We start from the raw sequence: 14781 nt of genomic DNA, 5'->3' as shown, positions 1-14781 counted from the left end.
AACAGGGGACCAGGAATGCCACTTTAAGAACCACTGGCTGTGACAAGTATAAGAACTTAGTACCAGGCCAGGGATATAGCTCCGTTAGTAGAGTGCTTGCCTTGCATGCATAAGGCCCTGGGTTCAATCCTCAGGACCACCAAGACAAACAACAAAAAAACCCCCAAGAATTTAGCACCATCCCCATCACTGTTCTGTGGGTGATACCATTAGCATACTATCCTCCACATTTGCCCTGCAGAGGGCAGCATGGAGCCAGCCCTCTGTGAAATGCCATTGCTCAGCATCTGGTAAGAGAAGTCCAATCTAGCTAATGGGTGCTCTTCTGCCAGCCCATAGAGCACTTGGCAGCTGAAGCCATATATGCTGTATTTGAAATGTTGATAAACTCACATTTTAAAAAAAGCAATCTGTTGCTGGGTATTGAGTTTGTTAGCCATTTCTAGTTAAGGTGAATAATAAGCTGCACCTGTGATTAGTATTTTAGGATAAAATTGCACAAGTGGAATTTCAACAACAGAGGGTTTGCACTTAACGCATTCTCAGCCTCCATTGCTGGCTGCTGATGTCATGGACAGTCTTGGGCAAACTTAATCTCTCTGTCTTCCATGAAGAGGTGGGAGAGGATTTTAGGAGCTGCAAGAGCAGGGTTTCAATTGTAGCCTGTCACAGACAACTGGTTGAAGGCCTTGAACTAATCCTTCAATAGTAAGTTATCTTAGTTATAAAATAGGCTGTCCCTTCCCAGGGTAGCACACAGGGTAGGTGTGAGGTGGGTGAGCTGCCCCCCTGGAAGTACTTAGCCATTTCCCAAGGAGCCCCCACCCCCTCTTGGACCTGCTGCCCATTTGAGCACTGTGCTCAGAGGGTGATGGCGCTTGTCCACAATGCTGCCTCCCAAGCCTACTCTTTTCTTTACACCCTGCAGAGCATCCAGGCCGGCCATCCATTATGTGGTACGGAAGAGGTGTCTGTAGCTACAGATAGGAGTGATGGTTCTGGTCTGAAAGCTGGTAGCTTAGTACACGACACCCAGAGCTTTCCCTGACCCCAGCTGCATTGGGTGTGTGTGTGCATGCAGAGGTCTGTGGAACAGTGGGCACCATACATCACCACACTGAAGCACTTGGTGCCTGAATCAGACCATCATTCTTAGCACCAAATCAGAATCAGTCTTGGGAAGGGCTGTCTTCCTTCCCTCATAACATGCACACCTGTCTCCAGCTGCCCAGTTTAGTTAGTAGGGAGGAAAAGCTCAGGGCTGCCACACCAAAATCTACTTCCCTTCCTGTATCCTGGGCCCTGATTGCCTGCTGCCCAGGGCTATGAATAACCATGTAAGTGAAATGGGTGTGGTCAGGATCCCAGCTGCCCACCCCAGTGTGACTAACACATGGTAGAGGGGAACAGAATAATAATAGCCAACACTAATGCAGTGGTCACTGTGCATGGTACACCGTTCTAGGTAATTTACGTATTATATGTGCATCAACTCATTTAATATGTCAGCCCCATCAAATGAGGCAGGGACCTTTATCCCATTCGACTCATAAGAAAACTGAGGCACAAAGGGGTTAAGAAACCCCTGAGTTCACACAGTTAGTGAGGAGCAGTGCTTGTCAGAGGTGAACCTTGGGGCTGGGCTTATCCCTTTCCAGTATGGTCCTCACATCTGCCTGACTGGTGAGTAGCACCTGAGGCCATGGTCTCCCTGACTTCCTTCCTTTTCTCTGGCTTTCAGCTTGGCTTACAATGTCTTTTCAGGGGACCCTGTGATGGAGATGGGAGGGGAGATAAAGGAGACCAGGTACAACCTGAATCAAAGGCCCTGTCCCTTTTTCCTCTGGAGAGGTCTGGAACTACATTTGGGTAGCTCCTGTGTCTCCCTCACTGCCACTATCCTGGCATCCCCAGGCAGTGGGTTCTGTGACCTGGTCCTGACCCCTGCCACACTTGGCAGGTGCCCTAGGCTGTGGCACTGCAGTGTAGCACATGCAGCAGTTAACCTTTCTATAGTGCGGGAAAATTTCAGACACAAATTCAGTGGGACAGAAGGAAGTCACAATATTAGTTCCACGCTTAGCATGGGCTTCATGCTGTTCAGTCCCCCCAGGCCCTCTGTGACTAAAGGCCTGTGGCTTTTTAGTAGGAAGACCCTTCCTTCTTCTAGCCTGTGGTGTTCAGAACTGTGGTCCCAAGCCCTTTGGCCACCACTGTCCTTGTTCATGCCAGAGGACCTTCCCCACATGACTCTTGTGACTCTCTTGGCTTTGGTTGTTTACCTGATGCCCTAGTTCCTCTGCTTATGGCCCCTGACAGCCCTCTGGGAGCCCTGCTCCCTTTCCCTATCCCCCTCTGGCTGGGAGCACAGGCCACCTTCCCTGCTGTTCTTTACTTAGCCCTGAACCCCAGATTAGCACATTCTTGACTTCTCTCTCTATGCTTTCTGCCTTCCACACTTGTCTGCAAGTATCTTTAGCACTTCATGGCTCTGCCCCATGATGTCAGCCTGCCTGCCTGACCAATTGGGAGGTATTGCTTTCATGGCTTGCTTGATTTTCATATCCAGTCACAGATTTCTGATAAACATGTGCCTGGATAGATATCAATTACCAGTCTTCTTGAAAAATTCTTAGTATGTTTCTTTAAGAATTAAGAATATTCTGCTTTTCAGCTAACTTCATGGAGGATAGACGTCTTGCAGCCCACTCACAGTCACTTTTGGTGAGGAACCTCCATGGACAGAGTTTAGATATGTAGAGAGAAGAAGCAACAGGGAAAGGATTGTGCCCAGAAATTCCTTTTCCCTAATGTAGGAAAAAACTAAACAATCCATCTACCCTTGGGTGAGGGGAGGGAAAAGGGAGGGGTAAACAGAAACAACAGAAGACCTTTCCCTTCAGAAACTTATATTGGGGGAGATAGGCACAGATTTGCAAAATAGTAAATGCACGGGGTTTCTAAGGCCAGCTTCATTGTATTACACCAACTTGCCCCTTCTAGCAGATGACTTTGTAAGTCTGGGAGTATGCTGTGAACCAGACTTTCTAATGGCAAATTCTCTTTTGCCTTGTGCTATGTACCTGTCAATGGCAGAAAGAGTAGAACTTGCATTTAGTGCTCCAAGTTCAGGGGTGCCAGAGATGTGCACTCGGGCTTGGCCTCCGTGCATCCTCACTGAGCATGGCTCTGGTTTAGAGCAGGGATCTGATGCCCAGGTGGTAGTCACTGGGCTAAAGACAGAAACCAGGCTACTATCCTGCCAGCTCTGGCCTCAGTCAGCCATGACCCTGCTGCTGTGGCAGTAATGCTGCTGGCTTGCAGTGATAAGTGCCTTCCTGATAATAAAACCCTTTAGAGGCTTTATTTCAGTAGCTGCTCACAAGGGCTCTGTGAGAAAGAAGCTAGGAAGGTCTCATTGTCCTGCCTTCTGAAATTGGAGCATCTCAGAATGGTACGCAACCAGATATTAACAAATTCCAGACCAGGGCCCAGGTATCTCCTGGCTGTAGATATACAACCACACACAGTTGCCTCTGAGTAAATTTGACAGCTTTCTTCTTCTCTGGGCCTCTGTTCCCAAGTGCCTGTAGAGGGCGACAGAGATCTTTCCTGCTTGGCTGCTCTGGACACATTTATTTGCTCCTGAGCCCTTTGAATTTAATACTCTTACAGCACATTAGCTCACTGGGTTATAAGCATTTTTAAAGGAAACATTTCACTGAGAACTTTTTATTGGCCTTTTTGGATAGGAATGGGAGTTCATTTGCCAGGATGGATGACCTCATCTTACTTCTGCTGGAACTGCACAGGGTTTCCTCTTTGCTGATTATGTATTTGGCCCCAACATATCCTGTCCTGCTCTTCTTGTCTGTGATGCTGAAACATGACCTTCCCAGAACCACCTAGAATCCCAGGCCATCGATACCATTGCTAGGGTCATATTTGATCCCCAGACTGATGTGTTCATGGTTCCCTAATCAGTTTTCATTATCTGAGAAATTCTTTCTTGACTCATATTCCCGTACCTTTAGCCTTTTCAGGATTTCTTCTACCTTGGCACCATGGTAGGTGTAGTGGGTGGCCATCTTTTTTTTTTTTTTTTTTCCTTTCTCCTGATGCCAGAGGCTCTGGCAGTGCCTTAGCTACTCTGCTGTTTTCCCCACTGATGGGGAGCCGACCCTGTGGGGAAAGAGTTCTATGTGGGATTCTTCTTTTATCTCAGTTCCACACCCTTGATGGAGAACAGGAAGAGAGGGACAGATTATGAGCACTTACTGTGTCTATCTCTTCTCCTGTCCTCCCTTTCTGAAGTAGGACCGAAGAGACTGGACACGCCAAGAAGCAGGCTTATTGACTGCAGGGTTGAGAGGTGGCTCTCACTTCAGAATTCTTCCTCTGAACAAAGATTTTTGAAATTCTTTGAACTTTATACCCAGTATGTGTGTGCATGGGGTGGGGGTGCTCTACCCCACTGCTTTGAATTTTCAGATTAGGGCTCCCTTTGGCCTTGACATTCAGCAAGGCCTTTGGTAGGAGCTTCATAAATACTTGTTGAATTGAATTACATACATATGAAATCAGCCAGTGCCGCCTCCTACTCTTCTCTTTTTTCCTGGATTCATTCAAATGAATAAAGTGAAAAGTAGCAGAACTCAGGACCTGTGCAGTGTTCTCATACGGCCACAAGGTGTCAGTGTGACCCCATGGGGATCTTTCCTCTTGCAACTACTATTCTTAGAGTGCTCCGAGGAAGACTGAGTTATCTAAAATGATTCTTTCTGGATACCTGCTTGGGGAATTGCCTCTGCAAAGTCACTCTGGGAAATTTCAGCTTCTAGCCTTCTCTTAACAGCTGGGTAGTATGTTGGGTGCAGTGGAGCAGGCCTGTAATCCCAGCTATTTGGGAGGCTGAGTCAGGAGGATCATGAATTCAAAGTCATCCTCAGCAATTTAGTGAGGCACTAAGTAACTCAGCAAGATCCTGTCTTAAAAGAGTGGAATGTGGCCCAGGGATTAGGTACTCAGTTTAATCTCTAGTACCAAACAACAACAACAACAACAACAACAACAACAACAAAACACAACTGCATTGTGTGGTTGAAAAGCCTGGCTTTGGAGTCTGTCAGGCCTGGATTCCAGTTCTGGGCCTGTTTTTCTCAGAAACTTAGCTTTAGGAATACCACTTCTTTGAGCCTCAATTTTTTCATCCTATAAAATGGTAATTGTTATATAACTAGAAAAGGCCCGACATATCATGGGCCATTGCATAAATGCATGCTAGTTTTATTGTTGCAAATTTCTGTGTTTGCCTTTCACTGGAATCTGACTCATCTGTAATCTGGCTCCCTCTCGGTCATCTGATCTTACTTACCAAGCCTCATGCGCTTTCTAGCAGGCCTCTCAGCCCTCCCTGCTGCACCACCCACTCACCCATCCCCTCCTCTGCTCCATCTTGGTCAGTCAGTGCCTGATTCTTGTCATTTCCCCTGACTGGGTAAATTCCTTCTGCCTGTGCATTTACTTCCTAACCTTACTCTCTCCCTGATACCCCAGCCCTTAGCAGTTGAAGTGTGTACTACATAGGGCTTATCTTGAATTCTCATGAAGATGGAAAGTCTGCAAGGACCCTTGCCTCAATTATTTTGGCATCTGTAGTAAAAACAACAGCTATTGAGCACATGTCAGATACTTTGCTAGGTGCTTTGCAGTATATTTGACCCTTACAACATATCTGTGAAAAAGAAACTGTTACCCCCACTTTACAAGGAGAGGTATGTCAGGTTCCAAACAATAGAAAATTCTACCAAAAATAGCTTCAACAGTTAAGAAAGTTTTTTTAATCTTATCAAAAAGAAGTCATGAGGGGTTCTTGGTGATGTCATCTCAGTGCATTGGTTTCTCCTTTTCAGCTGACCCCCTTACTAGTACCCAGGTGACTGGCATGGTCCTGGTGCCACATCTAGGAGAGATGTTGTATACTCCATGCACTCTTTGGTAGCAGCCGCTGAGTAGATTTCCTAAAGATCTTCTGGGTCATTTGGGTCATAGGCTTGTTCCCAAGCCAGTCACTAGCAAAAGGAATGGAACCAGTGACATTGGCTCAGACTAGCCAAGGTTCAGCCCTTGAGGCTGGGGAAGGTGCAGCTAGCTTCCTTTAGTATCTAGACACTTGGTTCAGGTAAGAAGAGGGGTCTGGCTCAGTGAGGTATGTTCCTTGCTCAAGGTTGCAAAGCTGGTATGAATGGGGATTCAGACCAGCAAAGGCTGACTCTGGAGGTCATCTGCTGGTTGAGTGAAGTCAACTGTGGGTAAAAAGAACATTTTTCTGTGTCTGGTGTGCAGGTTTGAGTGATCTTGGAGGTGCCTTTTCCTGCCGATTCTGGAGTCTTCCCTCTTCAGGCCCCTTTCCATTCTCAAGTCTTTCTTTCTCCCCATGTCGCCTCCCTTCACCATGCTCCTCCAATACCCCACTGCAGCCTGCCTCTGTAGACTTCATGACCTTTCCTGGCCCAAGGGCTGATCTCCTCCTAGCTGTTGAGGCCCTGAAGGGATCCTGTCAAGAGTCCTTTCAGGATCTAGGAGGAGGCGTCTGTGACTTTGGGCTGGGGCTGGGATAGTGTGAGTGGGAACGGGGACTTGCGGTGGGGGGCCTCCTCTGCAGAGCCTGCGTCACTCAGGAGGTGCTTTCTTGCAGATGCTCCAGGACTGCCCCAAGGCCCGCAGGGAGGTGGAGCTGCACTGGCGGGCCTCCCAGTGCCCACACATCGTGCGCATTGTAGATGTCTACGAGAACCTGTATGCAGGCAGGAAGTGCCTGCTGATTGTCATGGAGTGGTAAGCAGTTCCAGCCCAGCCTGTCCCCACCATGCTCAGGCGCCTTTCCCTCTGAGGACAGTCCAGTGTGGACCTGAAGCTTGGAATGTTACATTCTTGACTTTCTTTAGGGGTAGTGGATCTCAAGGTGGGTTTTCTTTCAGTTTGGATGGTGGAGAACTATTTAGCCGAATCCAGGACCGAGGAGACCAAGCATTCACAGAAAGAGGTAGAAAGGGTGGGTCGTGGGGGTAGGCTTGGGTGGGCAGGGCAGTAGGAGACCGAGGGCCTCTGCCGGGCCTGCTTTCAGGAAAGAGCCTCAGGCTGTTGTCTCTTCACCGCCAGAGGTGTCACTTCAGTTGCTGAGGACAGCTACTGTTTTCTTGGTTTCTGGGGTGGATGATGGGTGTGAGGACCTCAGGCTGCATGGGTGGGGGCTGGTGTATGGGATTTTCAAACCTGATAGCACATCTTTGAGACTTTCTTCCACACTGCCACCCCTCCTCTCTAGAAGCGTCAGAAATCATGAAGAGCATTGGCGAGGCCATCCAGTATTTGCACTCAATCAACATTGCTCATCGGGACGTCAAGGTACCAGCTATTTATGTCCCATGCTTGAGTGCTTTGTTGGTGCGGGGGCTGGACTTGGAGACCTGCAGGAGGATTGCTAGAGTCACCCTGTACCCAGCTGCCTGGTTCATGAGGGTGGAATGGGTCAGTGTGTCATTCTCTGCTCTGTGGTGACCTGCTTTTTCTGCTGATGAACAAACTGCAAACCCAGTAGCAAAGCCTTCTCTGATTGCACTCAGATTGGGTTCTCCCTATCAGCACTGTGGGCTTTCTGACCCTGTAGTGTTCACACTGTCGTGTCCTATCCTGGGTGTTGGACTGTGAGCTCCATGTTCCCCATGTGTGCAGCTCTGGGCTGGACAAATGGCTTTGGGGTGGGTGGGAAGGAGCCGCCATCACCCTCTAGGTTTCTGATAGTCCTCCTGGGCTCAGCAAGGGTGCTCACTTGCCTGTCTTTCTTTCTGTAGCCTGAGAATCTCTTATACACCTCTAAGAGGCCCAACGCCATTCTGAAACTCACTGATTTTGGCTTTGCCAAGGAAACCACCAGCCATAACTCTTTGACCACTCCTTGTTATACGCCATACTATGTGGGTAAGTCCAGAGAAGGCCTAGGGGCCTAGTGTTTCCCCAGGACTTTTCTCAACCCCTCCTCTTCGGATCCGGGGAGCGTCTTTTTGCCTTTTCTGTGCTGGTTTTGGTAGGATCCCATCAGAGGTAGGGTTTTCAGGGCTGGGGATGTAGCTTGGTGGTGGAGGGCTTGCCCAGCATGTGTGAGGCTTTGGGTTCCATCCTTTGCACCATCAAAAAAAAAAAAAAAAAAAAAAAAAAGTAGGACTGTCAGAGTTCAGGTAGGACCAAGATATCATAGAACTTGTTGCCTGGAATCATGGGCAGGATTTTGGTGCTTGAACTGTGTCCCTGAGAAGAACCATTATTTCCATCAGGTTCTCAGTGGAGTCTGGGACCCAGATTTAACTGTGGAGTCTCAGCTGACAGGCACAGAATAAGGCATGTTTGTGAAATTACATGGCTAGCACAAGTCTGGAGGTCTCTGTGGTTGGGGTGTTCTCATGTTAAGAACTGACTGCAGGTTCAGGGCCTGGAGGGGAGTCTTCTGCTCTCCTCCTCCCACTCCTGCAGTTGTCCCGTCATGTTGGGCCAGAGGGTTGTACGGGGAGCATCACCCTCAGAGAAATGGGTGGGTCACACTGTTCCCATCCACATTGATCTTTGTTTTGCAGCTCCGGAAGTGCTGGGCCCAGAGAAGTATGACAAGTCCTGTGACATGTGGTCCTTAGGTGTCATCATGTACATTCTGTGAGTGTGCTGGGGAGGGGGCCAGGGTGGTTTGGGCTGCAGTGGGGCAGGGAGCCGGGGAGTTCGTACCTCTCCAGGACAAGAGGAAGAGGTGAATGTTAGCATTTCCTAGTGGACAGGAGATCTCCTGGGAATCCCCGACACACCCCCTTCTCTCAGTGCTCTGATTGCTGCACAGTGGGGAGGAACTAGCTCAAGGGCTAGATGTGTGTGGTTAAGATACTTGGCGTGTTGGATTCCTGGGCTCTGTCCTTGGCTTTGTGTGTCATTCCTGTGTAAATGAGTCTCTTGTGACCTTTACAAGGAGAAGAGACTGTTTCTCACCCTATTCCTGGCATAGGGCCCCTAAATAACACCTAATCTGTCCCTTTCTTCCTGCCTCGGTCTGACACAGGCTCTGTGGGTATCCCCCCTTCTATTCCAACCACGGCCTTGCTATCTCTCCGGGCATGAAGACTCGCATCCGAATGGGCCAGTATGAATTTCCCAACCCAGAATGGTCAGAAGTATCAGAGGAAGGTAGGAGCCCAGCCTTCTGGGACAGGGGACATACACACATGGGCACAGATATGCACACATGCTCATTGGCATCTGTCTCATGTGACTTGTGCCACTGTGGGTTGCTGGGTGTGGCCTGCCTGCGTGAAGGGCCTGGGTGGGGCCAGGGCTATTGGGCTGCATAGGGCCTTGTCAAGTGGTATAGCATAGTGGTCCTTGGGCCACTGCTGTTGGGTAGTCTGCCTCTTTTGAGACACAACCTTCTTTTGAGCCTGATTTCCTCTGAAAAGTGATGAGCAGAATGGGGAGTGACCCCTGAGCTGTCTTTGAACTTGCCCCACCCCACAGTGAAGATGCTTATCCGAAACCTGCTGAAAACAGAGCCCACTCAGAGAATGACCATCACAGAGTTTATGAACCACCCCTGGATCATGGTAAGCCTGGCAGGCAGGGAGACCTGGGTCCAAGGGGATGTCACTTAGTATGGGTCCTTATCTAGGACTTTATCTGCCTCAGACTTTCACTTGGATCCCTTTTCTGTCCCCTCAGCAATCAACAAAGGTCCCTCAAACTCCACTGCACACCAGCCGGGTCCTGAAGGAGGACAAGGAACGGTGGGAGGATGTCAAGGTGAGTGGTGCCACTGCACGGGAGGACTCAGGGAGGCAGCTTGCCCGAGTGCCCAGTGTGAGCGGGGCCCTGCTGGGAGAGTGGCTCTGTGTTCTTGCCCACTAACTTCGTTAGTGTCTCCCTAATAACAAGAGCAGTGACTCTGAGTCACTTCCCTGAGGTTGTAGCAGAAGTTTTGTGCACTTATTCAAAGTGTATTGTAGCCTATAAACCATCTACTCCCAGAGTCCCTAACAGGGACCTTAGAGGCCTTCTGGTATGATTTCCTCATTTTTCAGATGAGGAAACTGAGGCCCAGAGAGGGGGAGTGACCTGTTCTAGGTCACACAGCTGGTGACTGACTGGGACCAGACCCAGGGCTCCTGACTCCCATCCCAGGGCTCTGCCATCTTCTGCAGGGTGGTAGGAAGGATCCTGGGAGAGCAGCAGAGCAGTGGCAGGCTCTGTAGCCAGCACTGGGTGATGCTGCTGTCAGCAGTGCAGAACCCCTAACTGCCTGTCTTCCCTCCCTGCACCCTCGTTCTGCTTGCCTTGCCTCTCTTGCCTCTCACTTCTCCTTTGCACTCTGTCACACACTTTGGCTTGCTGTCTTTCTGTCCCTTCCTGGTGCCATTCCCCCGCTGCCCTTGTCCTCAGGAGGAGATGACCAGTGCCTTGGCCACAATGCGTGTCGACTATGAGCAGATCAAGATAAAAAAGATTGAAGATGCATCCAACCCTCTGCTGCTGAAGAGGCGGAAGAAAGCTCGGGCCCTGGAGGCTGCAGCCCTGGCCCACTGAGCTGCTGAGCCCTCCTGTCCGCGGGAGGACAAGCAATAACTCTACATGAATTTATTTTTTAAACGAAGAGACACAGACTGTCCACTTCTGCCTCCTGTCCTCTGCAGCTTCATGGAGCCTGAGACAGCGTCAGGGGCTGAATCCTGCCTTTGATCCTGGCCATTCCAGAGACGGAGGGGCCAGGAGGCTGCGGAGAGGGGAGCAAGCAGCTCTCACACCTGTGCTCATTTTGCAATTTTATCAGTGATTGACTTAGAGTTTTTATGAAACCTCTTTTGTTGCCCTTTCCCTCACTCCCCTTCCCATCACACACCTTCCCCTCTGGATACTGCAAAGGTTTGGGGCTTGTCCATGGGTATTTGTGGAAACTGTTACAGGGAGTGTCCCTGTGCTGTCCCATCTGCCCTCCCGGTTTTCTCACTACGGTCCTGGGTCCCTACTGGCTCAGGCATTCTGGGGGCTCAAGGCTACCCTTGGAAGGGTTGCTACCCACCTCCTCTCCTGGAGAGTCCTCAGGTGTCACCAGTGTGCTGGACAGATAGGAGTGAGTGTGTGCGTGTGTGCATGTGCGCGTGCCCAGATCTGTGCCTGGGTCTGTGCATTCAAGGGGCTGGGCAGGTGGGGCTCCAGAACCTCCCCGTCCCTGCCTGCACTGAGCCTGCCTAAGTGCCTGGGAAGCCTCTCCAGATCCAGAGCCAGGCCCCTGTGGCCTGTTAGCTGCGTTCCAGGAGGCAGAGAGGAGTGACTTGGGCACTGTCACAGTGCTCAGGAAGTCTGGACCCTCAGGACTACTGCCCATGTAGTGCTGGTCCTAGGGCCTCTTGAGGCACTGACCTACTGGAACAGCCTCTGTTTCCCCTTCTTGCCATTATTAATCCATTCTTGTTGATTTTTCTTAAATTTTTAGCCATTTCTCAGTGGGCTGCCTCTCAGGTCACGTGGGTGAGCCCGGGTAGGTCAGACTGCAGAACTTCTGTGTTTCAAGCGTCTCTCCTGGGCTCTGGGGCATCAGCCAGCTACCCTTTGTGGGCAAGGGTAGGACCACTTTTGTGGCCCTCCCTCAAATTTCCACTGTGTGGCCTAGTGGGTGGGGGTAGTCTTCGCACCAAAGATGTCCCCACTTTGCCCCCTGCCCATTAGCCACTGTATCCCCCCAACTCAGCCTGTGACGAGAGGGGGTGCCCCCAGTATTTGAGGAGCAGCAGCGTGGGGAGAGTCCTCAGTGCCATGGTCCCACATTCCTCCCTCCCTCTGGAGGAGGGGGTGGCTCCCTCAGGGGCTGGTGGTGGAGGGCCCCTGAGTCTTCTCTGGGTCTGGGGGCAGGGCCCTGTTAGCTTGTCTGTGATGGTGTGTCAAACACTCAGACTGTTGTAAACTGTTGTTTTGTATGAACGAATTTGTCTTTACTAAACAGATTTAATAGTTGAGAGTTTTTCTTTCTCTTTCTTCTTGAGGCTCAGGCCCTCATTGCTCACCTGTGTTCTTCCTACCCGTGGAGAGAGGTTTTATGTGCTGGGGGCCCTGGGAGGAGAGAGGAAGGCATCTGGTGTGGGGACCATGAGTAATTGCCCTTTGGGGGCGTGGGGGGGGGGCAAGGAAGACTGGGAAACCCTTCCTCTTTTGCTAAATACTGAATCAGGAGTTGAGCTGCTTTTCAGCACATGATTCTTTGATCTACACAGCCACTGTCAGGCACTGGCATCCTTGGTTTGGGGGAAACCACCCGTATGGGGCCGTGGGAGAAAGGGGTGGTGATGAATTGGGTTTCAATCCTGGAAGAGATCAAGGGAGCAGATTGGTGTAATACCTGAGAATTCCAGGAGGGGGTGATAGGGCTCAGGCAGAAATCAAGGTAGCCTACCTCAGAGCTGAAAGTGACCTTGGTTCCAGCCATTCAGTCTCCTCAAAGGTCACAGGATGACCTGATTTATGATAGGGCCTAGAGTAGAAGCTGGTCTGCTGCTTCTCTCCCAGATCATTTGACTTACTCAAAGCTGGCAGGGGAGAAAGGCTAGGCAGGATGGATTTTTATCCCTGCTTCATGGGCAGGGAAATGAACTGAGACTGGGAGGCACTGGAGGCCACCCAGCTGTTGGTGTGGACTGGAACTCAGGCCCGGATCCCAGGGCCTGGGTGTTCTCTGTCCTCCACCAGCCTCCTCCTTGTAGGAGAGGCTTGCTTATCCCCTTAGCTGTTAAAGGGATCACTTCCCACCCTTCAGCTTGTGATCTGTGAATGGTTGTGGAGGTTGATTTCTCTCTAGAGACACACCAGTAACTAGAGAGCTCTGCTGAGAACCAACCAGCTGGAACTTCAACTTTCAGAGAAATTGAGGTTTTTGTCTGTTTTTATAGTATCAGAGCAATAAGTTCCAAGGGGAAGAAGAAAGGAGAGTTGGGAGAGGAAGAGAGAGAAGGGACCTTGTCAGAGTCCATTGTCATTAGAAGTTATTATGTCCCTGTTGCTGCCATAATAAAATGTAGGGGCAGTGATCCGGGCTGGGCCCATCCTCTTGCTGAGAGCAGGGGGGTGAGTCTCCATGCCTTAGGGTGAGGGGGCAATTGGGTTGGTAAATAATAACAGGAAATTTGGGGTTTTCCTTTGGGTTGGAGACAGGAAATGCAGAGGGTTGTGAATGACGAGTGGGTAGATCAAGTCTGCTCAAGGTGTGAAGAAAATTGTTATTCAAGGGAGGAGGATGAGGTTGGTAGGGCTGGGGAAAGTGGGTGTCCCACTGAGGTGGATGTAAACAAACTCTGCTGGGCACTGCCAGGGCGGGGAGACAGAGGCAGTCTCTGTGCCCTCAGCCCACAGAACATAATGCCTTGAAATCTATACTTAGGTGCCCCAGATGCCCCAGGGTGAGACTGGCTGAGTTTGAGAGTAGCTCCTCTTTAGAAGAGACATCAGATTCCAGCACTGGGAGCCTTTTGGGTGACTTCCTCCACCTCTCCTCCCTCGGCACTCAAGCCAGTGTGGAGAAGCTAACCAACATACTATATCACTGAACATCGAGGCTCTTATATGAGCCCTGTGCTTGGGGACAAAGGACAATCTGCAAGACCAGACTGTGGCCAGAGGAGCTGTCAGGGAGAGGAGGTGCCTGTGTGCAGCAGCAAGCTTTGTCTTCCCTGTCTCTGCATCCACAGGACTGGACACTTAGAAGCTGCTCCAAATAGCGAGGGGCTTGTCTTCCACACCAGGTGGCACTGTAGCCTCTTAGGGACATAGAGGTAGAGATGAGGTCAAAGGAAAGGGACACTGGCTTCTCATCCTTTGTTTGGACAGAGCCCTCACATTCCTGCCTTGGTTTAGGGGTGATGCTGCTCCTGGCCCCACCCAGGCACATGAGGATGAAATAAGGCTGTGCCAAGACTTTGAAAGCCCTGTTCTTTGGTGTGCAAGGTCAAGGCTGCTCCTACGGAGCTCCAGGTGATCCTTCAGGCAGGTCAGTGGTGCTGCCTCTCCAGTGAGAAGACTTCCAGTCACATCCAAGAGTTCTGTTCATCTTGAGCACCTGCTCTGTGTCAGGCCTGGTGCTCAGGACTTTGGGGGAGATGTCCATGAGGAAAAGCAGTGGGTATGGTCCTCCTGAAGCTCAGTGCATAGGAGTGGATGGATGTCACTATGTTAGAACCAAGCTGTCCAAATAGCAGAAGCTCTTTTGGTGCAGAGGTGGAGCTGTAGTCAGTCACAGGGGAGCTTCCTAGCAGCCCTCCGAAGTGGCATTTGAGGGACAGTTCTGATGGTGAAAAATGAGGGGACAGTATGGCAGAGATTTTCCCATTAGCTCTTTGGTTTCTCTCTGCAAGAGCCAGATCTTTCCTTCCTTTGACTGTGGGTTTGCCCCTTCTGTCTTCTGCTCTGAACTTCTGTCTGCTTGGCAATTTAGCTTAATCTTTGACCCCTGTGGTTTCTTCACAAAAATCTGGTTTGCCTCTCCTAGTGGGGTGTCCTTAAACTTTCTGTTCCTTTTCTCTTTCCCACCCCTCCAATCTGGGTTACCCTCATTCAGAATGTTTGCTCCCCAAACCAAAGTTTGGGAACATAATCTGACAGGGATTTCCCCACTCAATTTTCAGTTCATTATTTTTTTTTTTCTTTTAATATTGGGGATTGAACCCAGGGGTGCTTTACCACTGAACTACATTCCCAGTCACTCCCCAC

General features: G+C 50.2%; 1 protein-coding gene across 1 annotated transcript in view; it reads left to right on the top strand.

The window, feature by feature from the left end:
* The window catches only part of Mapkapk2 (MAPK activated protein kinase 2), a 44625-nt gene extending 32586 nt beyond the window's left edge, over positions 1–12039 (top strand). The window contains exons 2-10 of the mRNA XM_027934664.2: positions 6698–6837; positions 6981–7045; positions 7328–7407; positions 7854–7980; positions 8631–8706; positions 9101–9225; positions 9553–9638; positions 9754–9834; positions 10471–12039. Coding sequence (XP_027790465.1) covers positions 6698–6837; positions 6981–7045; positions 7328–7407; positions 7854–7980; positions 8631–8706; positions 9101–9225; positions 9553–9638; positions 9754–9834; positions 10471–10614 — 924 coding nt within the window. The 3' untranslated portion in view covers positions 10615–12039. The remainder of the gene's footprint in view (positions 1–6697; positions 6838–6980; positions 7046–7327; positions 7408–7853; positions 7981–8630; positions 8707–9100; positions 9226–9552; positions 9639–9753; positions 9835–10470) is intronic.
* Positions 12040–14781: the final 2742 nt, after the last annotated feature.

This window comes from Marmota flaviventris, chromosome 12 (genome assembly GCF_047511675.1).
Source record: "Marmota flaviventris isolate mMarFla1 chromosome 12, mMarFla1.hap1, whole genome shotgun sequence".
NCBI lineage: Eukaryota > Metazoa > Chordata > Mammalia > Rodentia > Sciuridae > Marmota > Marmota flaviventris.
This window is presented reverse-complemented; position numbering and strand designations above follow the sequence as displayed.